The sequence below is a fragment of the Pteropus alecto genome, unplaced genomic scaffold (genome assembly GCF_000325575.1).
Source record: "Pteropus alecto unplaced genomic scaffold, ASM32557v1 scaffold75, whole genome shotgun sequence".
Classification (NCBI taxonomy): domain Eukaryota; kingdom Metazoa; phylum Chordata; class Mammalia; order Chiroptera; family Pteropodidae; genus Pteropus; species Pteropus alecto.
This window is the reverse complement of record NW_006440638.1, coordinates 29,190,305-29,216,276: the sequence shown is the minus strand read 5'-3', so window position 1 is coordinate 29,216,276 and position 25,972 is coordinate 29,190,305. Positions and strand designations below refer to the sequence as shown.

Genomic DNA, 25,972 nt, shown 5'->3' with positions numbered 1-25,972 from the left:
TTGTGAGATTTCATGGACTCGTAATTTTTTTGCGGGGAGGCGGAATGAAAATGATACTGCTTATTTTTAATTTTGCCCAATAAGGACATAAAAAAATTCCTATTAACTATCATTACCATTTCTTTTAAAAAGGAAATTTTTACACTAAGATAGCAGGAAATACATAATCTCAGAAAAACAACAACCAATCCCTTTCCCTCCTGGAAAAAAGTTGGCAACCTTACATGATGATGATGATGATTATGATGACGATGATGATGATGATGATGATGATGATGATTTGCAGACAGATGTAAATTTCATCAGACTGACCCCTGCCTGGGGTCCAGTACTCGGAAGGCCACTAACAGAGATTAGTTTTCAACCCCCCCTTCCACTTCTAAGTGGGCTTAATCTGCCTACTTTACTGATGGAGAAACAGGTTCAACGAGTGCAAGTGCAAGGTCACAAGGATAGTAAATAGTAGTCAGTTCGTCAGATCCCTTGGCAGATTCCAAACCACAGCTATTTTACCCTTAATTAGATGACCCACACTGGCGCCTTTGGAATGCCCCCGAGGTATACTCGGCCTCACCTTGACCCTGGATTTGGATGCTTTGTTCTTAACGATGTGCCCACCTCATGCCAGGCCCAAGCGAGAGTGCAGGGAGTGAAACCAACACGTTCCCAGCCTCCTCTCCTGTTCCTCGATACTTACCTGTTCCCCAGGCCCGGCTTCTTGTGCTGGCAGCCAATAAATCCCCACTGCAGGCGTGGGCTGCTAATAGTTTAGGGGTTCCCTCTCCCGGGGTGTTGGCAGTTTCCTAGGAGACTCTGGGAACCTTAACGCCTCCAAGACCCAAAGGACAGGAAGCGTAATGGCGCAACTTGAGGCACTGTGATAGGCTGCAGGGAAGGTAATTTGGGAGGAAGAGATCAGTTCAAGCCCTATCAAATAATACCCCGTTCGGTCCCTCCCCCATTCCCATGGGCTTTGCGGGGACCCACAGCCCCAAAGCTTAGGCTGGAAGAAGGGTTTCCCCCAAACCAGAGGGCCCTACTGTGGAGTAGACTTGTTGCTCTGGCTGGGGGACTCTGGAGACCGTGTCACCGGTCGCACGTTCCGCCCCGCCTTGCTCGCCCGAGGCGGGAGCGTGCCTCCGCCTGGCTGAGCGGGTGCACGAGAGCGCGCGCCTCGGCGCGGGAGCGCGCCCAGGGGAGAGCCCGAGCAAGATGGAGGCCGCGCGGCGGCCGCCGCCTGGGCCAAAGCAGCCACTACTGAAAGCGCCGAGCCGCGGCGCCTAGGCTGTGCCAGTCCCAGACCCGCTGCCCCGGACCGGGCCCAGGTTGGTCTCCCCGCACCCTCTCCCTGCGGCCGCAGCCTCTGTGCGTGTCGGGTCTGGGCGCGGGGCAGCCGCTCCCCCACCCCCCTTCCCCGGGCCCGGCCGCTCCCCAGCGCCCAGGGGACAGCCCCCGCCCGCCGCCCGTCCCTCGCGGCCCAAGCTGCCTGTGGGTCCTAGTCCTTCGTCTTCTTGGCCTGGAAAGCCTCTCTCCCCAGTCCTGGCCCGCCAATCCTAGGCTCCTTCCCAGCCTACATCCAACCCTGGCTTCTGAGGGACCGACCCCTCGAACACCCCCGCCCCATGTCCAGACCCTGCAGTTCCAGTCTCCGACTCCCCTCTAGCCTCATCCTGATCCCTCCACTTCACCCTCTGAGACCCTCATACCAGCCTGCACTCCCTGTCCCAGCCCCCATATCACCTTCCCAATCCCTCAGTACCAGTCTGTTATATCTCCTTCTTACCCCCTCCTCAGAAGTGTCCCCTACCACAGCCCTTTCCTAGACACCCAATACTAGACCTTCTTCTACTCCTAATACTAGCCCTCAAATTCCCTTCCGAGCTCCCTATATTACAACCCCTCAATTAATCCTGCAATACCGATCCCCAGCCTCCATTCCACCTCCCTATGGTCCCCTCTTACTCTCCCAATATCAGCCCCCAAGTCTCCTCCCCAACTCCCCCATGACCACTTTCTAACTCCCTCATTCCAGCTCTCATATCCTTTTCACTGTCCCCTCATCCCAGTCCCCCCAACTTTCACGTGGCCCCTTCCTAAGTCCACAATTAGAGATCTTTGCCAGTTCCCCCCACAGACACCAACCTGACATTCTTATGACCCCCTCCTAGCTTTCCCATACCTGCCTCTGGGTCTCCCCAGCTCCACCCCAGGCTCCACCCTCGCGAATTCTTTGGCTCAGGGCCACTTCTCGCGTGCGTCCCCAGCTCCCGCCCGGCAGCCCGGCGGTCGGTCCCGGGACGGTGGCCCCCGCCAGGCGCCGCCGCCGCCGCCAGCCCCGCCCCCGGGCATCATGCTGCCCTCGCAGGAGGCCTCCAAGCTCTATCACGAGCACTACATGCGGAATTCACGGGCCATCGGCGTGCTATGGGCCATCTTTACCATCTGCTTCGCCATCATCAACGTGGTGGTCTTCATCCAGCCCTACTGGGTGGGCGACAGCGTCAGCACCCCCAAACCTGGCTACTTCGGTCTCTTCCACTACTGTGTGGGCAGCGGGTTGGCGGGCCGCGAGCTCACCTGCCGCGGCTCCTTCACCGACTTCAGCACCATCCCGTCCGGCGCCTTCAAGGCAGCCGCCTTCTTCGTGCTGCTCTCCATGGTGCTGATCCTCGGCTGCATCACCTGCTTTGCGCTTTTCTTCTTCTGCAACACCGCCACGGTCTACAAGATCTGCGCCTGGATGCAGCTCTTAGCAGGTAGGGGAGAGGCGGGGGCGGGATCCCTAGAACAAGCATCGGGAACGGGGTTCCTTCCTTCTTGGATCCCTTCTTGGAGGGGTCAGAAACGGATTCTGCTTATCTGTCTAAAGACACACCTCCTTGGCTGTCACACCTCAGCCACTGGGGGCGGGGGTAGGGGTGAGTGGGATTCTATGAGAGAGAGAGAAACAGACAGAGACAGAGACAGACACCTTGGGGCAGAGGTCAGAGCCTTAGAACCAGATATTTGGGGCTGCATTCTTGGATATGGACAGACTGCATTTGTTGATGGGTTAGCGTTATGTTAGAGTCTCTGAGAGTCTCTGTTGGCTGTTTTAGGGGAACTGATTATCTGAGTGAGGAGTTACTCTAAGTGTAGGTAATTTTTCTTTTTTGTATTGAAAAAAACATGAGATGGGAAATCAAGAGATCTGACTTTGATCTTTAACCTGCTGACATCATTAACTTGGGTGTTTCACTTCTCCAAGGCTTGGTTTCTCATCTGTAAAACAGTGGAGAGGATTCAAGAACAATTGAAAGAGTATCTCGTAAACCTTAAAGTGGTGTGTTAAGATAAAGGAGGACAGGAGGAGGCTGTCTATAGTGTCTATCCAATGTTTGAAATGTGGATGGTTGATGGTACCTGGCAACATGGGTCTCTGGAGGACAAGTTTCTGTCCTCCAACCCTACCCAATGCTATGCCTGATGGGAATGAGTTCCTGGGACCCTCTAAAATGTTTGGCTAAGACAAACATCTTACTCTAAGAATCAAAGAAGGGCCTTTGGGAATAAGAACTGCTGAAACAGTCTTCCAGGATCCATTAGAGTCCCCCACCTCCACCTCTCTTTTGATGGAAGACAGATCTTGAAGATTCAGCACTTGGGCATTTGCCTAATTGCAGGCAGAGAAAAGAGTTGGACTGGGGAAAATGAGGGCAGAGGCTGGGGAGTTGGGCTAATGAAAGCTAGGAAAAAGTTTGGAGTCCTTTAGGGTGAGAAGGTGAAGGGAAAATGTGACAACCATGCAGCAAGATGGCTTTTCAAAATAAGCACCTCAGGGCATTCAACAAGTGTTGGCCCCTTCAAAAGAGACCCCCTGGAGTAGATGTTACATCACTTGTTTCCACTGCTCAAAACATTATAGGAAATTGTCTTTGGAGCATGGGGTGTATTCTCTTATAGATCATCATTGAAGGGAAACCTCCATCTTTTAAAGGAGGATGATTTTTAGAAAGGGCTAGAATTCACTCAGGGCCAAGCATAGAAAATATGATGGGTGATCAAATTGAGAATTGTCACTTAGGATAAAAAGCCAACGTGTGAGGACAAAATTATGAAGCTGGTTTGCTTCCCCAAGAGGACTTCTACAAATGCAGGGAGGAATTACCATTCCATTGGAAGAATTGCCCAAACTCCCAAAAAGACTACAGTGAAGAAGGCAGCATTTATTGAAATATGGACATTCTCATGGGCTTGTTTTACTCCACTCAACTTAGATATGGGTCTTTTAGGATCTTTGAAGCAGGTGAAAAAGCAGAATTGTAGGATGTGGGGCATATCTCTTCATATTTCTCAGTGATACCCAGAAAGTGATTTTATGTATTTCCATTCTATTCTTCTAAAGGCAAGTTGGAAAGAATATATGCTCAGTTGGAACTCTCCGTTCCTTAACTCTAATTTGGGGTCTGCAGAGGGATTGCTTAACTCTTGGCCTTTCAATTCCCTGCAATCCATGTGGATTTAATCTAGGAGATTTGATGAACAGTTAAAAAATCCCCACGTAATTAATCTAGTTTCAGAGACTTTAGAGATCAGCTCCTTCAAATACTGCCTTCCCCTGCTCCCATTTTAGAGAGAGAAAACTGGGCCTAGAAAAGTGATGGTCTTATCCAAAGTCACATAGCCAGTAAGGGAGTAAATTTGTCTTGACTCCTTTTTTTTTTCTTGTGTTACTGTTTCACCCCTGAAGGCTGTTATCGGGTTTGAGTAGTTTATTCCATTTTGCTTAGAGATTTCTGACTTTTTTGGGCAAGAGACTGATTCACTTTGCTTAATAAAGTGATACTGGGACAGAGGTCAGAGCACTGGATTACGAGTCATGGGATGGAAAGTCATGGCTGACTCTGTCTGTGATTCATGTAGCGTTAAGCTATTCTATTTAGCTTAAATCTCACCTTTCTCTTCTGTACAGTGGGGACTAATCAGTTAGATTAGTGGACTTAAAGAATCTTTTTCAGCCCTGTGGAGCTCTAAAAAACTCTTCCACCGAGATCATTTCATTCAGAAAGTGAGAAATCAGTCATCCTCAAGAGAACTGCAGAGAAGCAAGGGGTCTTGTTTCTATTTCATAAGAATTAGAATGCTTGTTGCATGGTTCTCATTCAAGTGAACTTTTATTCAAGGATTTTAGAGTCTTCTAAGTGCAGAGCACTGGACTATTGGGAAAATATGAAGAGATACTTTTTTCTTGTTTATTCCTCACCTGCTCTGTGATCATTCCTATGCTAGGTTATGTGCTGCAATACTGAGATCATCCCTGTCTCCAAGGATCTTAAGCCTGTAAAATGAAATCCCTGCTCTCAAGAAGCTTACCATCATATTGGATCACTATATTGGTTAGCAGTCTTTCAGTGGCAAGAGACAGGAACCCAATTCAAACTGGCTTAAAAATTTAAAATAAAGTAAAGAGAGTAATGTTTTTGGCTCACATAACATAAAAGTCAAGAGTATCTGGCTTCAGGCATGGATGGATCCATATGCTCAAATAATGCCATTAAAATATGTCTCTCCATTTCTTGGTTCCTCTGTGTTGGCTTATTTTTAAGTCTCTTACTCTCTTGAAGGTGATAAATAAGGTTACTAGCAGCCCTGAAATTACAATGCTTCAGCTTAGTAATGCCTGTGGAAGAAGAACACCTGTTACTCATTGGTTCCAGCAAAAGTTCCAGGGCTGATTCTCTTTAGCTCAGCTTTGACCAAGAGCTTACCTCTTAATTAATCAGTGTGACTTGTCTAAGGCCTCAGATATGTACCCATCCCTGTAACACATGGACTGATAGTGGAGAAATGTCAGTTCCTGCAAAGGAAAGTCAAATGTGACCACTGGAAGAGGGATACTGTAGGTTAGACAAGTGCAGATGGAAGTGGAAACCCAGGGCAATTGAGGAGGCTGCTGGCTTAGTTGGAAGGTGAGGCTTGAGCAGGACAGGGTGTGAACAGGTGTGAGGTGTGGGAGCACATTCTGAATGGAGAGGAAGATCATGGGCAGAGGCACAGAGGTGAGAAAACCATATGTGGATTGAGTGTGACATCCATATAGGGGAACAGCGTGGGGAGAGACCAGGAAGAAATGATGGGGCAACAGTGTGCAAGGCTCTGGATACTGGGTCAAGGAATTTGGACTTTAATCAGTAGGCAGTTTGAAGTTGTTTTGATTGTTATTATTATTCAAGAAAAATAGTTAACATTTTCTGAGCTTTTACTATATGCTTGACTATTTGTTGAATATTTACTTGCATACTATTATTTCATCCTCACAATATTCCTATGGAGTAGGTACCATTATTGATACTTTATAGATGAGAACATTGAGCCTCAAAGAGGCAAAAGTTATTTGTCCAAGGTCACACAGGTGGTAAGTGATGGAGCCAGAATTATAAATTGGTCTGTCTGACTGTAAAGCCCAAGGACTTATAAAGGAGCATTAATGGTAGGGGTAGTGGCATGATGTATTTGCCAGAAGAGTCAAAAGCAAAATAGAGCAGCTGGAAGACCCAGATGGCTCATTGTGGAGTTAGGGGTCAGCTTTTCAGGGTTTCTCAGGATATCTGCTACTCTTTACCTGGGCTTTCCCATTTACTAAGAACACACAATGTGCCAGCTTCTATGTTAGACATTTTCACTTTCATTATGTCATTTAATCTTCATCTGTTAAAGTGACTTGCCCAAAGTCCACACATCTAATGAAAAGTAGAGCTGAAAATTAACACAAGTCCAAAAGGATCAAGAACCTGTTCTTACCACTGAATTGGAACCCAGGAAGGAATACACAAATTATAAGCTACAGCTGTAAGCTCTATGTAGTCAACGTTTACCTGTGGGCTGGGTGAGGTTAGCCAAGGGGAGGTTGCTGGCTGGAGTAGAGACTCAGGGTGGAAGTCTTGTTGAGGGTCTGAGGGGGGCAGTGTGTGGTAGTGGTTTAAGAGCAGAGGACTTAGAATTCCCATTTTGCCACTTCCCAGTTGTATGACCTTGGATAAGTGAATTTTCTTCTTGGAGTCTCAGTTTCCTTATCTGTAAAATGGAGATTATTTTTATATCTACTTCATAGGTGGCAGGAAAAAATAAACAAATGGGTGTAAAATGCTGAGTGTGGTTCCTGGTATACAGTAAACAGTCAATAAATGGTCACTGTTTTTCCTGTGATATAGTCTGAATGAAGAACAGTTTGTGAAGAGTCCTTGATACTCAGGTGGAAGAGTTTGGATTTGGTGGGATGATCAAGGCCTTGAGAAGCCATAAACTATCAGATGGAAAGAGTTTTACCAATTAGCTTGCCCAACTCCTTCATTTTACAGCTGAGAAAACCGAGTCCCAGAGAGAATAAGAGACAAGTTCATGGTCGCAAAGTGAGATCCTCTATCCACAGAAGGGAGATGATTCTGACCACTATTCATTCAATATTTTTGTGCCTACTATGTGCCAGGCACTGCCTGGTGCTGAAGTCACAGCAGAGAACAGAGTGTGTGAGATGGAGTGGGCGCTGGGAGAGACGGAAGGTGGAGGTGGAAGCAGGGGCAGGTTGGTGATCCAGAGGTGAGATCTTCCAGCCTTCCAAATATGTGCCTTTAATCAGTGGGGTCTCTGGGCTAGAAACGGAAATGACAGGAGTTCCTGTCATTACAGCTTAGAATATGCATCCACATTCCTCCCCATTTCTTGCTATTTGTTTCAGAGTGGTTTTAAGATTTTATTCATTCAGTAAGTCTTTGTTGATGTGCGACATTTTCACTTTCATTATGTCATTTAATCTTCATCTGTTAAAGTGACTTGCCCAAAGTCCACACATCTAATGAAAAGTAGAGCTGAAAATTAACACAAGTCCAAAAGGATCAAGAACCTGTTCTTACCACTGAATTGGAACCCAGGAAGGAATACACAAATTATAAGCTACAGCTGTAAGCTCTATGTAGTCAACGTTTACCTGTGGGCTGGGTGAGGTTAGCCAAGGGGAGGTTGCTGGCTGGAGTAGAGACTCAGGGTGGAAGTCTTGTTGAGGGTCTGAGGGGGGCAGTGTGTGGTAGTGGTTTAAGAGCAGAGGACTTAGAATTCCCATTTTGCCACTTCCCAGTTGTATGACCTTGGATAAGTGAATTTTCTTCTTGGAGTCTCAGTTTCCTTATCTGTAAAATGGAGATTATTTTTATATCTACTTCATAGGTGGCAGGAAAAAATAAACAAATGGGTGTAAAATGCTGAGTGTGGTTCCTGGTATACAGTAAACAGTCAATAAATGGTCACTGTTTTTCCTGTGATATAGTCTGAATGAAGAACAGTTTGTGAAGAGTCCTTGATGCTCAGGTGGAAGAGTTTGGATTTGGTGGGATTATCAAGGCCTTGAGAAGCCATAAACTATCAGATGGAAAGAGTTTTACCAATTAGCTTGCCCAACTCCTTCATTTTACAGCTGAGAAAACCGAGTCCCAGAGAGAATAAGAGACAAGTTCATGGTCGCAAAGTGAGATCCTCTATCCACAGAAGGGAGATGATTCTGACCACTATTCATTCAATATTTTTGTGCCTACTATGTGCCAGGCACTGCCTGGTGCTGAAGTCACAGCAGAGAACAGAGTGTGTGAGATGGAGTGGGCGCTGGGAGAGACGGAAGGTGGAGGTGGAAGCAGGGGCAGGTTGGTGATCCAGAGGTGAGATCTTTCAGCCTTCCAAATATGTGCCTTTAATCAGTGGGGTCTCTGGGCTAGAAACGGAAATGACAGGAGTTCCTGTCATTACAGCTTAGAATATGCATCCACATTCCTCCCCATTTCTTGCTATTTGTTTCAGAGTGGTTTTAAGATTTTATTCATTCAGTAAGTCTTTGATGACACTGCTGAGCACATTGGGGGAATTTCTTTCCTCCCTTTCTCTCTCCCTCACTCAATATCTTTCTTCCTCCCCCAACTCCCTCCCTCTCTTCTTTCCTTCCTTCAAACTTCCTTCCCTCCCTCCTTTCCTCCATCATTTTTTTTTTCACACCAATTCCTTATTGACAGCCTCCTCTCTATGTCAGGCACTGTGCTACGCTCTGGGAATCCTGATTAAGAGTCCTCACTCCCAGGGACACATGTTTCCATAGTCTAATGGGAGAGGCAGGGAAGAAAACAGATCATCACACTATGTACAACACATAAAATGACTGAATCATGCACAGGGTATTCTGGGGGCACAAAGGGGACTTCTGACACAGTTAAAGATAGCCGGTAGAGTCTTGTAAAAAGTAACATCCATTGAGCTGAGTCTTAAGGGGTGGGAAGGAAGGAGAAGGTCAACCAGGGCCAAGAGACAGTTTGATCAAAGCCATGGAGTTGGGAAATAGCCTGGTGTGTTTTGGGGACTAGAAGCTATTAGACCAAGGAAGGATGAGAGTTGTGACCGGGGAGATGGATTGTGAAGGCCTTCTAAGCCACGGTAAGAAGTTTAGACTTTACTTGTAGGCATCAGATAGTTGTTGACTTTTTTTTAAATTGCTTAAAATTTTTCCAGACATTTATTTACTTTTTAGAAAAGTAAATATATGCAAAGATACAAAATTCAAAAGGTAAAAGGTATATAATCAGATGTAAATCTCCATCTTGCCCTCACCCCTCAATGATCCTCCCAGAGACAACCACTATTACTAGTTTCTTGAGTATCCTTTCCAAGAAATCTCATAAATATACAAGCAAATGCAAACAATATTTTTACATAAATGGTATATTAGTTATCTACTGCTGCATAACAAATTACTACAAAACTTAAAGCAACAAGCATTTATTATTTCTGTTTTTGTGAGTCACAGGAATTTGGGAAGCTAGAGGAATCTAGCCACACTCATGTGCTGGCGAGAGACCTTAGAATGAATGATCCAAGAGAGAAGGAAAGCTATGCTGTCCTATCCCTTTTTTTGCTAACAGCTTTATTGAGATATATTGCTCATATGCCATATAATTCACCCATGTAAAATGTACGGTTCAGTAGTTTTTAGCATATTCACTGAGTTGTGCAACCATGGCCATAATCAATTTTAGGATATTTTCATCAACTCGAGAAGAACCCTTATACCCTTTAGGTATCACCCCCTAAACCTATTTCTGCATCCTCTTCATCCTCTAAATAACCACTAGTCTACTTTTTGCCTCTATAGATTTGTCTATTCAGAACATTTCATATAAATGGAATCATATAAATGTGACAGTCTTTGTGACTGGCAGTTTCACTTAGCATAATGCTTTTGAGATTCATCATGTTGTAGCATGTAGCAATACTATATTCCTTTTTATGGCTGAATAATACTCCATCGTATGGATATATCACATTTTGTTTACCAGTTATCAGTTGGTGGACATTTGGGTTGTTTCCACCTTTTGCCTGTTATGAATAATACTATGAACATTTGTGTACAAGTTTTTGTGTGCACATGGTTTCATTTCTCTTGAGTATGTATCTAGGAGTGGAATTGCTGATTCAGTGGCAACTTAATAACACTTGGAAGAACTGCCAGATTGTTTTCCAAGTGGTGGCAATACTGGACATTACCACAGTGGGGTGAAAGGGTTCTCATTTCTTCATATCCTCATCAACACTTCCTATTATCTTACTTTGTGATTGTAGCCATTATACTGAGTATGAATTGGTATGTCATTGTTTTAATTTGCAGTTCCCTAATAATTGGTGGTATTGGGCATCTAGTCCTGTGCTTACTGGCCATTTTTATATCTTCTTTGGAGAAATATCTATTCAGATCCTTTGCCCAATTTTTTTTTTTTTAGAGTCATAGGAAAGTTTATTAGGAAAGGGGTAAACACTCCACAGACAGCATGGTTTCTTCTCAGAGACAGAGAGTGAGAGGGGCCCTTTGCCCATTTTTAAATTGAGTTTTCTTTTTATTATTGAGTTATAAGAGTTCTTTATGTACTCTAGATACAAGTCTCTTATCAGATATATGATTTGCAAATATTTTCCATTCTATGGTTGTCTTTTAACTTCTTGGTAGTGTTCTTTAAAGCACAAAAATTTAATTTGTACAAAATCCAATTTATCTACTTGTTTTTTTCTTTTGTTGCTTGTACTTTTGGTGTCATATCTGAGAATCCATTGCCAAGTCCAGGGTCACAAAAATTTACCTCTGTGTTTTCTTTTATGAGTTTTATAATTTTACCTCTTAAATTTTGGCTCTGATCCATTTGAGTTAATTTTTGTATGTGATGTAAGGTGGTCCAATTTCACTCTTTTATATGTGGCTATCCAGTTGTGCCAGCACCATTTATTGGAAAGATTATTTTTTCTCAGTCGAATGGTCTTGGCACTCTTGTCAAAAATCAATTGACCATAGATATATGGGTTAATTTCTAGATTCTCAATTCTATTCCATTGAGCTATATGTCTGTAATTATACTGATACCAGGCTGTTCTGATTATTGTTGCTTTGTAGTGAGTTTTCAAGTCAGGAAGTATGAATCCTCCAATTTTTTTTCAAGATCGTTTTGGCCATCACACTGCCTTTTATGTCCTAACCTCACACATCACATACCATTACTTCTGCCACAATCTGTTGTTAGAAGTGAGTTGGTAAATCCAGCCCACATTCAAAGGGAGGAGAATTCAGCTCCTCCTCTTGAAGAGAAGAATATCAAAGAATTTATAGACATGAAAACCACCACGAATGGTAGTATACTAAATACTTGGTTTGTCTTGCTGTTTTCATTTCATAATACATCTTGGAGATTGTTTCATATTGCTATCTAAAGAGCTACTTTTTTCTTAAAAGCTGCATAATATGCTTTTGTATAGATATCTCATCATGTATTTAATCAATATTTAAATTATTTACAATACATTTGCTATAACAATATTTTAGTGGATAATGTTATATATAAATAATTTGATACATATGTAAGTATAAGGATAAAATAAAAACCTGGAGCAAAATTGCTGGATTAAATGGTCTGTATGTGCACGGTTTTGTCAAATCCAGCCATAGTGCCCTCCACAGAAATTGTACAAAGTCACACTCCCAGAAGCAATGTCTGAAGGTCTCTATTTCCCCACATCCTTGCCAATTGAGTGTGTTACTTTTGCTGACCCAATGGGTAAAGAATACTCTGTTATAGTAGTAATTTGCTTTTCTCTTATTATGAATGAGGTTGAGCACATTTTATATCAGTTCACGTATATTTCTCTATCAAATTAATGGTATCGTTCCTCTTTGTTATGTAAGAATTCTTTATGTATTAAGAAAGTTAGGGGGTAGCTCTATAGTGTAGTGGTTAGCACGTCTGCTTTACACGCAGAAGGTCCTGGGTTCGCACCCCAGATGGAGCCACGGACCATGCCTGGGTGCCCCTGCCTTCAGAGATCCAGCTCTTAAGAGGAGATGACAACATCTGTAGGTCAGGGGTGGAAGTGAGTGGGGATTAACGGGGTGGGGGGACGGAAGGAAAGAAAGTTAGCTCTTTGTCTGTGATATGAGTTACAAACATTGTTTCCCAGTTTATCTTTTGACTGTCTCTGGGTGTTTTCCCCATAGCTAAATCATCAACTCACTCCTGTATGGCTCCTGGGTTTAGTGTGATACTTAGAAAAGTCTTAAAGTGTTTTGTACATGAGGAAACATACTAGATCTGGCCATTTGTGGAGAGGATGGGAGATGTCAAGAGGACAAGGGCTGAAACTATTCTTATTCTGAAAGCCTCTTATTTTTGTCCTTTTCTTTTCACTCCCATTTCATGTTATTCATCATTATCAACCTTACTTTAATCCCAGAGCAATTTAATGGCATAATGAGAGACCTGGATTAGGAGCCTGTGCCTGGCACATAGTAGGTGCTTAATAAGTGTCTACCGAATGAATGAATAAAGATGATATCTGATTTAAGTCCTAGCTCTACCACCCACTCATTTGGGAGTATATTCAGTAGTCAGACAACCTGAATTTGAGTCCCAAGTGTAGCATTACCAACTAAGAGTCTTTAGGAAGGTTATGCGATTTACGAGTCTCAGTTTCCTCATCTATAAATTGGGGACAAAAATAGTAACTATCTCGTTGGACTGTTGAAGGATTGATTTCAATACATGTATGGACCTGGGCACAAATTGAACCCTCAGTAACCGTTAGCAATTATTATTAGCTGTTCTGTGACTTGCATCAAATAATTTTGGCTCTGACATTCCATGGTCTGTGCTAGAACAAGAGAGGAAAGGTTTAAAAGTGAGAAGAATTGGGAGATAAGCCTGAAAAGTAGGTAGGACTGGCCTATGGAGAGCTTTGAAAGTTGGTTCATATTCTTAGATCATGGGTATTCACTTTTAAGCATGGGAGTGACCAGGGCCAGATGTGGGTTTAGAAAGATGACTTGGGGGACTGCTGGAGGCTTGGTGGGAGGTAGTAGGCCAGGGAGAAGGTGGTGGCAGTGGTCCAGGTGAGAGGTGCTGGGGCTGGGGGAAGGAGAGGAGGATAAAGACTGGGACCTATTTAGGAGACCAGTGGGTGTGCTGGGGTGAGGACAGGCAGGTCTTGCAGATGACTACAGCTTTCTCCCTTGGAAAATTGGGTCTTGGAGAGTGACATTCCCAAAGGACACAAGAGGAAGATCATGTCCGTTTGGAAAATGGTGAATTTGAGGTTCCTATGGAATATACAAGAGGAAAGGTCTGACAAGCAATTAGATATTTGGGTCTGGAGCTGAGGAGAGAAGTTGCAGCTGGAGGTGTAGATGTAAGGTGTCATCTTATGAAGCTGAGTCAGGGGTGAAACTGCCAGGGGAGAATGTGTGGAGGGAGGGAGAAGAGGAGACAGCCTAGAAACACCAACTTTTAAGAGGCAGGTGGAGGAGGAGCCAGGAAAGGAGGCTTGGAGAGAGGAGCCAAAGCAGCTGCTCAAATTAGCAACTGAGAAGCTGAGGATGGCTTTGAGAAAGGACACTTGCTTGGAGGAGCCACAGGGGGACTAGAAAGGCATGGAACCACTTGAAAGGGCCATGTTCAGAACTGGAGGGAGTGCATCAGGAGGAGAGCACATCCTAGCACTGAGTGTGGCAGAGCTGAGTCTCGGTGAGATGGGATGCCCTGGGCAGATTCAAAAGTTAGTAAGAGGCTATGGTTTCCATACATGCTTGGCCTAGGGGTGGGGGGTGAGTATAAATACTGTTCTTAAATTATTACCACACAAAGTGATGTGCGTGTCATCTCTCCACAATGCCTATGACACTAGATACAATTATTTGTGTTCTTAGCAGTCCTCCACCTCTACTGTGAGCTCTTCAAGATCAGGAACCATGAGCTGGGGATTAAGTGACTTAGAGGAAGTGTGTTTCAGAGGAGGGACAGGTCAATGCGAAGGCTTCCAGATGGGACTGAATGTGACATGTTTTATAGAACAGAAAGGAGGTCAGTGTGGCTGGAGTATAGGGAATGTGGCAGGCCACATAGCTGGAGAGGAAGGTAGAGAGAGCCTGTGGGCCTCGTAGGCCCGGACCAGGCATCAGGGTTTTATTCTGAGTGTAACTGGGAGCTTTTGGAGGGTGGTAAGCAGGAGAGTGACACCATCTGTTTTTGAAAGTTGACTCCAAATGCTGAGTGGACAATAGACAGTGATAGGGCAGGAGTGGGAGCAGAGGAACTAGCTAGGAGGCCACTGTGGTCATCCAGGAGGGAGATCATGGTGGCTTGAACAGGTAGTGGCAGTGGAGATGGTCTGTCCTGGAGATTTTTGGGAGCCAATGGGCCTTGCAAATGGACTGGATGTGCAGGGTGAGGGAAAGGGAGGAGTCAGGGTATCTCTTAACATTGGGGTGCTGGATGGCAAGTGGGGAGTCCAGGCTCAGGAGTCCCATCCACCGAGATCCCCAGCTGATAGAGGCACTAAGATTGGGCCTGGATCTTTAAATCTAGGGGGTCAGGTTTGACTGTTAGGAGAGGCCCAGTCTCCCTGGTAAGATAAGCCCCTGCCCTGGAGGTCTTAGGGGAAGAGCAGAGCCAAAGCTCAGACCAGGTAGGGAGGGGCTTGTGGACAGCCTTCTTACCCTGGATAGGGGGTGTCACTCTGTCAGACATTTTCATGGCAGCCTCCCTAGTGCACAGGTCCTGGAGAAGCATTCCCTTGGAGAGCTGTGGTACTAATGCAGACAAACCCTTCACTGGGCTCCTCTCAGCCCCAAACTCAGCCTGATCCTGTCCAGAAAAACTTTCTTACATTTTGGAGAGAGACTTGAAGAGGATATAAGTGGCCAGTCAGTCACGTATTCTATGCTCTACTGCTTCTGTGTATATCTCACCTTTTCTAATACTTACTGCTTTGTAAAATTATCATTGTTCTTTGTAGAAAAATTGAAGAAAATAGATGAGCAAAATTATACCCATAATCTTACTACTCAGAAACACTCATTCTTAACTGCTTGCTCTATATTCATGATGGTATGAAGTACTGGTTATGAGCAGACTCTTGAGCCAGGCCATCTGGGTTCAAATCCTGGCTCTGCACCTTACCAGCTGTGTGACCTTGGATAACTTGGATAACCTCTCTGTGCCTTAGTGTCCTAATTGGTAAAAAGTAGATAATAATGGTACCTACTCAGCGCTGTGGGGAGTAAATGAAGTAACCTGTGTACTTAGTATAGTGCCTTGTATGGTAATTCTATGTAACTATTTGCATATGTATTTTTCCCAAAGTGAAATTATATTACATGTTATTTTGATAGCTTTTTGAAACCTAACATATCATGAGTGTTTCCTGTATAATTAAATCTTTCTCAGAATAATTTTGATAGCTGGGCAGTACTCCATGGTATGAAATAGTTATATTTCTGTATTGTTGGGTATTAGGTGGTTTCTCTCTTTCTTCCTTCTTTTATTATTTCTCCTCCTCCTCCTCTTTCCGTTTCCTCTTTTTCTGTTTTCTTATCTTCTCTTTCTTATAAATAACAATGTGATAGGCATCCTCATAGCTAAATCTTAGAGAATACCCGTGAGCATTTTCTTTTCTTTTTCCATGAACATTTTCTTAGGGTAAATTCCTAGCAATTGGCAAACTCAGTCAAAAGGGGCTTAGAGGTTTTTATTTTTATGCTTTTGTGATAAATCCATTATTTCTGTGAGTTACATTTGGCTTGTGCATTGCCATTCTTTGTTGCTTTAATTATTTCATTCCAAGTGAATGAAAATCTCTGGCAATAGTCATTTATTGGTAGTCAATTCCACTCACCTCGTGGTTTCAATAGGTAACTTATTCACATGGTCTTGAATTCATAAGGTGCAGGAGGTTATCAGTGCAACGTCTCCCTCCTACTCCTGTCCTCTAGCCAATCAGTTTGCCTTCTTAGAGGTAACCAGGGTTATCAGTGTCTTATAAATCCTTCCAGAAATATTTTACGTGCATGCAAGATAATACACACACATAATATTTCCCCACTCTTTACAGAATGCTAGCATTGTACCATATGTGTTGCTCTGGACCTTACCTTTCACTTAGCAGCATATCCAGGTATCATTCCACATCAGCACATAAAGAACTTGCTCCCTCCCTTTATGACTGCATAGTGCACCATTGCATGGGTGTGCTCTGATCAGTGACCTATGGGTGGGCATTTAGGTTATTTCCAGTGTTTACTTATTACTCACAATAGTGTGAAGCCTTTTTTTTTTTAAGTCAATATGTATAACATACTTACAGAAAAGTACAAAAATCATCGTGTCTGTAGCTCAGAGAAGTTCCACAAAGTGACAATGCCTATGTAAACATCGTCCAGATCAAGAACCTTATGCCCCCTTCCAATTGCTAACCCCAAAGATAGCCACTGTCCTGACTTTCATTCTTATAGATTAGTTTGGCCTGTTTTTGAACTTCATGTAAATGGAATCACACTTTTTCTCAGTGTTACAACTCTAAGATGCTTCCAAGTTGTTGCACGTAACAACAGTTTGTTCATACTCATTGCTGTATAATATTCCATTGGATGAGAATGCACAATGTATTTCTCTATCACAGTGCGAATAGACATTTGGGTTGTTTCCAGTTTGGGGCTAAGAATCAGGCTCCTATGAATCTTCTGGTATATATCTTTGGTGAACAAGGCTGCATATTTCTGCTGGGAGCACCCTGTGGAGAGGATAGCTGGTTGCTTAGAGATGATCGAGTAGGCTCAGCTCACAGAGATGCTATGGCAAGCAGCTTTTTGAGGCTTGTGATCCAACTTGCTGGGCTGCTCTCCAGCACCTGCCCCCTCTGAATTGGTAGGCTCTTTCTTTTTCTTGCTAAGGAGGGTCCTGCCACACAGAGGCTCTGGGGACCCGTGGGCAGTGAAGGCTCTCTTATGCAGCCCCTCACTCTGCTCCAGTCCCCTGTAACAGTGGAGTCTCCTGCCCAACTGAGACCCGTTCCTTACATCTTGCTGAGCTTCCATCTTCAGGGCCTGGGTGTGAGAGACCCAGGCTTTTCAAAAAAGCGGAAGGTAGCACATCAAAGAGGCCATATCAGGAGAGAGGGGAGTAGGGCCTTGTCTTGTCAGCTTGGGTTGACACAACAAAATACCACACACTGAGCGGTTTAAACAACAGACATTTATGTTCTCACAGTTCTGGAGGCTGAGAAGTTCCAGATCAAGGAGCCAGCATGTTTGGGTTCTGGTGAGGGCCTTCTTCCTGGCTTGCAGATGCTGCCTTCTTGCTGTGTCCTCAATGGCAGAGGGGCAAAGAGCAAGCTCTTGATGTCTCCTTATAAGGGCACTAATCCCATCAGCGGACCACCCCCCCCACCCCCCCACCTCATGATCTCATCTAACCCTAATTACCTCCCAAAGGTCCACCTCCAAATACCATCATATTGGGGGTTAGGGCTTCAACATATGAATTTTATGGAGACACAATTCAGTCTTTAGCAAGCTTCTTTGGAGTCTGCTCAGAGACAGAAAGCCTTGGGGGACACCCAATCTGACCCCCCAATAATTGGTATTAGCTGTGGTTTGTCAGGCATGGAGGAGACAGATGAGCAAAAATAGAGGCCTCCCTCTAGAAGTGCCTAGCTCAGTGGATGTCCTTTGAAGATGGTGTAACAGTATTAAAATAAAATTCTATTAAAGTAGCTAAGCATAAAATGCACCATTAAAAATCTTTATATAAAGTCACATTTATAGCACAAGCTTTGTTAAAAAAACAAACACCTATGTATATAGTACATTTTCTCTTACTAATTCTTCACTACTCAGTCTCATCCTAGTTAAGAACTTTGTTTTGGTTTCGTTATACTTGTATTTATAGTTTCCTTCTATTTATGGCAAATGATCCTGGTTTCCTTTTCTTTGATAGTGATATAAAGCTTACTTTTTCAGTAAGCCTCTAAGTTAAAAAGTGACTCTATGCAAAGAAAAACATTAGGTAAAGACCTGTCGGAAACTGAATATAAATCCCCCCACTTACTAGCTGTGTGACATTGGATATGATACTGGGTCCCTGTGAGCCTCAGTATGTAAAATGAGGATGATAATTTTTCCTACCTCATAGATTTTGTTATAGGATTAAATGAAATCATGCATGTCAGGAGCTTAGCACCTTGGCACATAGTTAAGCACTCAGTGCTATTTTTTAACATTATTATTGCATTATTAATAATATTAATATTCTTAATCTCATTTTGTCACAACACCTGGCTGCTTGGAGAAGGGAAAGTCAGCGGGCTGTAGGGTAGTTGTATAGAGATGCCCCATCCTAGGATCCCCTCCTCTATCCTAGTTGTTCTTAACTAGGGACAGTTTTGTTCCCCAGGGGACATTTAGCAATGTCTGGAGACATTTTTTATTATGAGCGGGGATGGTGGTGCCACTGGCATCTGATCCGTAGAGGCAATGCACAGGACAGTCCCCTGCCGTGAAGAATTATCAGGCCAAGTGTCAAAAACACTGGTTGAAAAAACCTACCCCACGCTGCACCCTGCACTTACTCCTGTGCCTTGAAGCAGCCAGCTCATTATCCAAAAGAGACTTGCACTTAGACTCCAAAGATCTCAGCTTCTCTTTTCTCATCCACCAAATGGGAATGCTGAAGGGTGTCTTGCCTGTAGTCATTCCATCTCCTGGTGATTGAGTCTTTTGGTCACTTCCCTGGCCTCAGCTGTCCCTAGTGGTCTTTTCCTTTATTCCCCCAGGTCCAGGGAACCCCATCTGATTGGCTTTTCTCCATTTGCTTGATTTCTGGATGTTTCCCACTCCTGGAGTGGCCACTGGGGCCCCATAGCCACCACCTAAAACACTGTGAGAGTGAAGGAGGCAGAGAGAGATCGAGAGATTCCACTGCTAGCCAGCTTCCACCAAGCACCATGTTATTCTGAGTCTCAGCTCATGGTCTGTTTCCTTCTAAGCACTGCTTGATATGTATAACTATTCTACTTGTGTGTTGACTTGATTTTATTCCTCTCAACACATCTCCACTCCTGAGGTCAGAAACCATGCCTACCAGTGTCCTCAGCATCCCGCACAGTACCTGGCACTCAGGATTTATATGTGGAACATACAAAGAGAGAGCCAGAGAGAGGAAAGCGCCAAGGGGTAGATACAGAGAAGAAAGAGAAGCTAGAAAAGGAAGAGAAGAGGAGAGGTGTTGAATGACTGTTAAATACTGAGCAATCTAAACAGAAAAGGGAAGACTGAGGGTCGAGACCGAGACTTGAGCACGATATATTCTAGCCGGAGAGAAGAGGGAGGGATACGAAGAGACTAATATTTCCAGCCCCAGATGAAAAGGGCGGAGAAAGATGAAAAGGGCGGAGGAAGAAGGGAATGGAGGCACGCCACTAGAGGCGCATAAGAGGCGAGGCAGAAAGAGAGGACGTGCAGGCGCGAGCCACGGGAAGAAAACCTCACTGAGGCCTGAGCACGGGATTGTGGAGGGTCCTATTGGGGGCAGGTGCTGGAGCAACACAGCTAAAGCGGTTTCCATGGAGACGGAAATGCTCCGGGTGGGAGAGGAAACACGGCACCCCGAGAGAGGAGGGCCGGAGAGGAGGCAGAGGGGCTGGCTGGGTTTGCCCTCTTCCCAAGCTCTTTCCTTTTTCCTACCTATGCTGGCGCAGGGTGAGAGGGGGACCACACCCACTTGGGGACGGGCACTGGGGACGCCCAGCACAGGGCGAAGGGCTGCACTGAGTCAGCTCCTTATCTCCCATTCTTCCACCTCCTCTCCTCTCCGCCGGATACCTGAAGGGTTTTGCAGTGTCAGGGATTTACGGGGAGATGGGTGGGTCAAGCCTTCTCCATAGGCTCCTCCTCTCTTCCGCCCTGGAAATGCTGGAGTACTCCAGGGCTCAGTCCTGAGCCTTCTCTTCAGTTTCCATGACGTCCAGTCTCAGGGATTTGCATGCCCACAGCTCCCAAAGTTACATCTCCAGCACTGATCCCCCACCCCCATCCCAGCGTCCCTCTCCATTTAAGTGTCTAGCAGGTATCTTCAAATTTGTCGAATTCTTTAACTCGCCCAGCTCATTACAGGCCCGGAGTTTTTGCATTTGCCGTTCCCTTTGCAGGATCTCTTTCCCCAGCCCTTAGGTGGCAGGTGTTCCACTGGAACTGAGCATCGTGTTGGAGGAAGTGAGCTCCGCAGAGGGGAGGAAGCCCTGCTAGAATGTGTGTGTGTGTGTGTGTGTGTGAGATTACACTGCTGTGCAGGAGCCCTGCATCAGCACAAGGAGCACAACGGGGAATGGGGACACTGTTGTGTCATAGGAGTGGGGGTGAGGGCAGAGGAGGCCAAATGAAGAAGGCCAAAGGAGGCAGGGAGGGGCCCCATTGTGTGGCAGTGAGAGTCTGAGACCTTAGAAGGGAGCTGGCAAAGCTAAGGGTCCTGTCCCCATCCTGGGAACTAGATGGGCTTTGTGGACAGTGGGCAGAACTGACCATCCCACTTTGTCATCGCTGTCATCTAAAACTCAGGTTAAGTACCTTGTGGGCCTGGCATGGAACCTTTGGGTCTCAGACACAGTAACCCAGTTGCTGGCAGACCATCAGATACTAAAAAGGCAACATCAAACCGCAGACGCAAACCTCAGACAGAGTCACAAGTCATGTGGCCACCAGCACTGCAAGGCAAGGGGCAGGCTGCAGCCTCTGTGGCCTACTGAGGCTGGTTGGTTTTGATTGGCCGTGTGGGGTGTGTGCCCCTCTCTGAGCCAATCAGTTGCCAGAGGAATGCACTGTGCTGGCTCAGACTTTGGTCCCACCCACTAGGCTAAACACTGGGAAGAGCCCAAGTGCCCAGGTGGGTCACTAAACACTGAGGGAGTGGGTGTCAACAAAGAAACAGCAGGGGCCCATTTCTGATTTTCAAAGGCTCTTCTTGGCCTTGCCCTTTCTCCCCCGTCTCCCCTCATCTAAAACCTAGACCTCTCCTCCCCAATTATTTCTTTATTTTGTGATTATTATTTTTATCATTGGCTAGTTTTAATAACAGCTAACTAACATCCAGAGCTTACTATGTCAAACACTTCATATCTGCTGCCTCCTGTAATCTTTACAATTGCTTGAATTCCTTCATTATTTCCATTTTACAGATGAGGAAACTGAGACTCAAAGGTGATAGAACTGGCTCTGGGTCACACGTCTAGAAAATAGCCGAGCCAGGATTTGAGCCCCAGCTCTCTTAACAGCTTCTGTCTAATGACCTACCCACACTGCAATCTCCCTAAGGCTAAGAGTCCAAGTAACTCAGCCCCCAGCCTAATCCAGTGCCTGTACCCAGTAGGTCCTCAATAGATATTACTTGAGTGTGTGGATGCCTGGCATGGTGCTAAGTGTCTTACAAGCATTACTTTATTTAATCCTTATAACCACCCTGTGAGGTAAGTACTCTGATTTCCCATCATACAGACACAGACAGGAGGCACCACCAAAGTCATACACTGAGTAAGTGAAAGAACTAGGCTCAAACCCCATCATTCTCACCCCAGTCTGTTCTGAGTGCAGTGCTGAATAAGAACTTGTTTCTAGCATTTTGACAGAAAGGAAAATGGCGCTCAATATTTGTTGAATGAATGACCTCAATACATACATACATACATACTGATGAGGATGGGAGAGGGTAAGCCTGGCCAAGATTCTAATGGGAGCTGAAGGAGGTGACTGTAGTTTGCTATTTTCTCATATTTCCAGGAAGGCTTCCTAGAGTAGGAGTTGATTTGATGGTTGTGGGAGAGGGCATTATGGGTTCCCAAAAGCCTCTGCTCTCCGGGACAGGAGGTCAACCCAGGCCCTAGAGTTTCTGGAACCCAGAGGAAGTGGTTAACAGGCTCTTGGGTTGATGGGCAGAGTGCAGGGCCCAGCCTGAGGAGGGCTCCTGGTGGTCCTCTGGGCTCTGGGGAGTAATCATCCCCTTCTCTCCCTCTTCCTGACCGCGATGGGGTCTGGGCCTTGCTCCCTTCAGCTCTGTGCCTCGTGCTGGGCTGCATGATCTTCCCCGATGGCTGGGACTCCGAGACGATCCGGGACATGTGCGGGGCCAAGACCGGGAAGTACTCCCTGGGAGACTGTTCGGTGCGTTGGGCGTACATCCTGGCCATCATCGGCATCCTCAACGCTCTAATCCTCTCCTTTCTGGCCTTCGTTTTGGGCAACCGACAAACGGACCTGCTGCAGGAAGAGCTCAAGCAAGACAACAAAGGCGAGTGCGCGCTTTCGGGTGGGCGGCTATCGGGGTGGAGTGGAGGCAAGGCCTGCCTCTCCAGGGCGGGGCGACTTCAAAGTCCATAATGAAGCAAAATTTGGGAATGGTACAGAAGACTGTACAATCACTTTCAAAACAATTTGACTTATCCCTCAGACCTGAATATCTGTGCCCCTGTGACCCAGCAAACCCACCTGTGAGTATAAACCCATGAGAAACGTGCAAAAATGCCCTTCACAGCAGTTTCAAGTTGCTAACAACTGAAAACCACCTAACTGGCCATTGACAGGAAGATGGATAAATAAATGGTGATATATTCACATCACAGAATAGTTCATAACTGTGAAAATGAATGAACCTCAGTTATATTAACAGAATGGATACATGCTGGAAACATAATATTGAGAGAGATAGGGGAAAATTAAGTTTCAGAAGATGACATAGTGAGATTTTTGTTGTGCTCAATTATCAAGCACCATTAAGCAATGTGTAGTTTAAACATACATATATTTATGGTAATACTTTTTTTTTTTAAGCAAAGAAATGAGAAATACAAACAGTAAGATGGTGGTTATATGTGGTTGAGGTGAACAGGGGGAAGCCAAGAGCATGAGATGGGGGACAGGTAGATAGTTGCGTACAAATTATTGATAGAGTTAAAGTTCTTGCATGGTGGGCCCACAGACGTTTGTTACAGTATGCTTTATACTAGTATATTACATATATTCTTTCGTATATGTTAAGTAACATTAAAATACACTAAAGAAAAAACACACGAGGCCAGAGCCTCAAGGGTCGCCACTGTTATCAGATATTTATCTGTGCATCTTTATACCTCTTCTGCCCCTTTATAAAACAGAGAGTTATGTGCTTATATGACTTAGGACAAGCGTCATCCTAAACAAACCCCTCCTCAGATCATTTTTTTGTGCTCCACTTTGGAGCATGCCATAAGATCTGTCTTTATTATTTCATGGAGAACCATCTTGCCCTTTTAATCCAATGCTCACCATTCCATACGATGAGGGAAATGTACTTTCTTATCATTATCCTTTTAGGGGCTTTTAAAGAGGTTTCCAAGTGTTTACTGGCAATGCCACAGTGAACATCTTTGTGTCTTATACACAAGTGTTTTCTTGGTGTCTTTCCAGAAGTGGAATTGCACACTTACCATAGTAATGATAGTGCTGTGGTGGAACCCTTGGACTGTGAAAGCAGATTGTCTGTTGGATGCAGGCTCAGCTAAGACATGATTTCACCTCCTTTTTAATTTTTAAAATTTTATTAAATTTATTAGGATGACACTGGTTAATAAAATTATATAGGTTTCAAGTGTACAGTTCAGTAATACATCATATGCATATTGCATTGTGTATTCACCGCCCAAAGTTAAATTTCCTGCTGTCACCATATTTTTGACCCTCTTTACCCTTATTGACCTCCCCACTAGACTTCACCTCCTTGAGCCTCAGTTTCCTGCATGAGGGTGGTGAGAAGGATATTACCTTATAGGGCTGTCTTGTGAGGAGAAAGAAAGATTATGCCTGTAAAGGGGCACGTGGTGAATGCTCAGCAAAAGCTGTCATTCCTTGCAGCTCCCCATCAGGCGGGCATCACCATTTTACTGATGAGAAAGCCTAGATCTGAAGAGGTCCAATAACTTGCCCAAAGTCACCTAAGTGAAATGAGTGAAGCCAGAATTTGAACCCAGGTCCAAATCCAAAGGCCAAGCTCTTCCTGCTGCCTGCCCCCTTTTTAGGCCCTTCCCTGGGCTGCTCACCTGAGCCCTGAGGCTCCTGCCCCTGGACCCCTGACCCCCTTTGGTTTCCGTGGTCTTGGTGTGAGGTCAGGGCCTGCCCTCTGGTGGCAGCTTCCAGAAGTGCATGACCAAGTCAGATCTGGCCTTTTGAAGGAGCGAAAGGATGTGACTGTGTGAGGTGGGGCCACTCAGCTTTCTCTTCTCCCTCCCCAAGCGCCCTAACATCTGTTTTAAAAGTGACATTAGGTGGCCCCAGTTTGCCTTTTTTCAGTGTCCAGGGATCTCCATCCCTCACTGGAAGCTCAAGATGGGTGAGACTCACAGTTCAGGTCTGAGCCAAAGACTTCTGGAACAAAAGTAAAAAACAAAATACATTGCTATCATTTCCAGCATTTACTATGTGCCAAACACTGTGAAGAGCCCTTGGCTGGTGTTATTTGTGTCTTTCTGACCTTTTAGAAGCACTCTGTGAGTGAGGCTGTTCTGCCCATCTTAAAGGTGAGGAAGCTGGAACTCAGCGAGAATGGCCTGCTGAAGGCCATCTGGCTAGTCAGAGGCCTGGTTGGCATTTCAGAACCTGTGCAGCTCATCCCTCTGCCCACGTTTGCCCTGTGGATTAGCCGAGGGTAACCCCATACCCCAGTGATCTCTGACTTTCTCTAATTCTTTCTCTCTCTCTTAGATTTTGTGGGATCTACAGTAAGCTCCGTGTTACGGCCAGGGGGTGATGTCTCTGGCTGGGGAGTCCTCCCCTGTCCCATCGCTCACTCACAGGGACCTTGAAGGACAGGATCACAGCCCAGGAATTGACCTGACCTCAGCGTGTCCCATCTCCTGCCCTCTCATCCCTTCATTCAAGCTCCAAGGGAAGACCTCAATTGTTCTGACTTCTCACCTGCTACCAACGCCAGCACCAGGCTTTGAAGAGAGGTTGAGGCTGGATGTGGCCTGGAGGAGGAGATGGCTCTGCAGACTCTGGAAGGGCCTGATTCTGCTCCTCCCTCAACTGACCTAAAGGAACAGATATCCTTTGGGCTTCTCTTCTTTCCGTCCTGGCCTGGGGGACCTGCAGAGTCTCCAGGAGAAGAAGGCACTGTGATTTTGATTCCTCAGGCTCCCTCAGTCTGGGGGCTGCTGCCTGGCTGTATCCTTGCCTCCTCTGGTCCCTGCCTCCTGCAGAAACTTATTCAGCAAACTGTCCCAGGGCGACCAAACTCTTTACTTTTTTTTTTTTGCTGGTGATGGTTCCATCACATCTTCGCAGAGCTCCAGGCACCACCAGCCTCCCCAGGGCTGCTCTGCCATCACTCCAGCCTGCTCCCAGCTCACCCAAAGGAGTCTGAGCCGCACTGAGGGAGAAAGCACAGGGTTTCCCTGTCAACTGCTGACTGGGGCCCTGTCCAGACCAGAGTCTGAGAAAAGACAGACAGGCTCTGGGCAGCTGGGGCTGGGAGCGGCTCTGCCTGGGGCTGGCCTGGCCTCTCTGCCGAGACATCTCAACTCTGACTGGACCCTTGACCCCAGCCTGTTTTGTACAGCACGGACTCCTTGGCCCTGT

The 25,972-nt window shown here is 45.5% G+C and overlaps 1 protein-coding gene across 1 annotated transcript; it reads left to right on the top strand.

Moving 5' to 3' along the window:
• The first annotated feature begins 2,295 nt into the window (after positions 1 to 2,295).
• On the top strand, positions 2,296 to 25,619 carry LHFPL4 (LHFPL tetraspan subfamily member 4). The gene is made up of 3 exons (XM_006917590.3): positions 2,296 to 2,756; positions 22,416 to 22,652; positions 25,097 to 25,619. The coding sequence occupies exons 1-3, from the start codon at positions 2,351 to 2,353 to the stop codon at positions 25,195 to 25,197; spliced, it is 744 nt and encodes a 247-aa protein (XP_006917652.1). The 5' UTR covers positions 2,296 to 2,350; the 3' UTR covers positions 25,198 to 25,619.
• Positions 25,620 to 25,972: the final 353 nt, after the last annotated feature.

Coding starts and splice junctions, on each gene's coding strand:
- LHFPL4 (XM_006917590.3), top strand. CDS start 2,351: ATGCTGCCCTCGCAGGAGGCCTCCAAGCTCTATCACGAGCACTACATG. Junction 2,757..22,415: donor CTGGATGCAGCTCTTAGCAG/GTAGGGGAGAGG, acceptor TGCTCCCTTCAG/CTCTGTGCCTCGTGCTGGGC. Junction 22,653..25,096: donor GCTCAAGCAAGACAACAAAG/GCGAGTGCGCGC, acceptor TCTCTCTCTTAG/ATTTTGTGGGATCTACAGTA.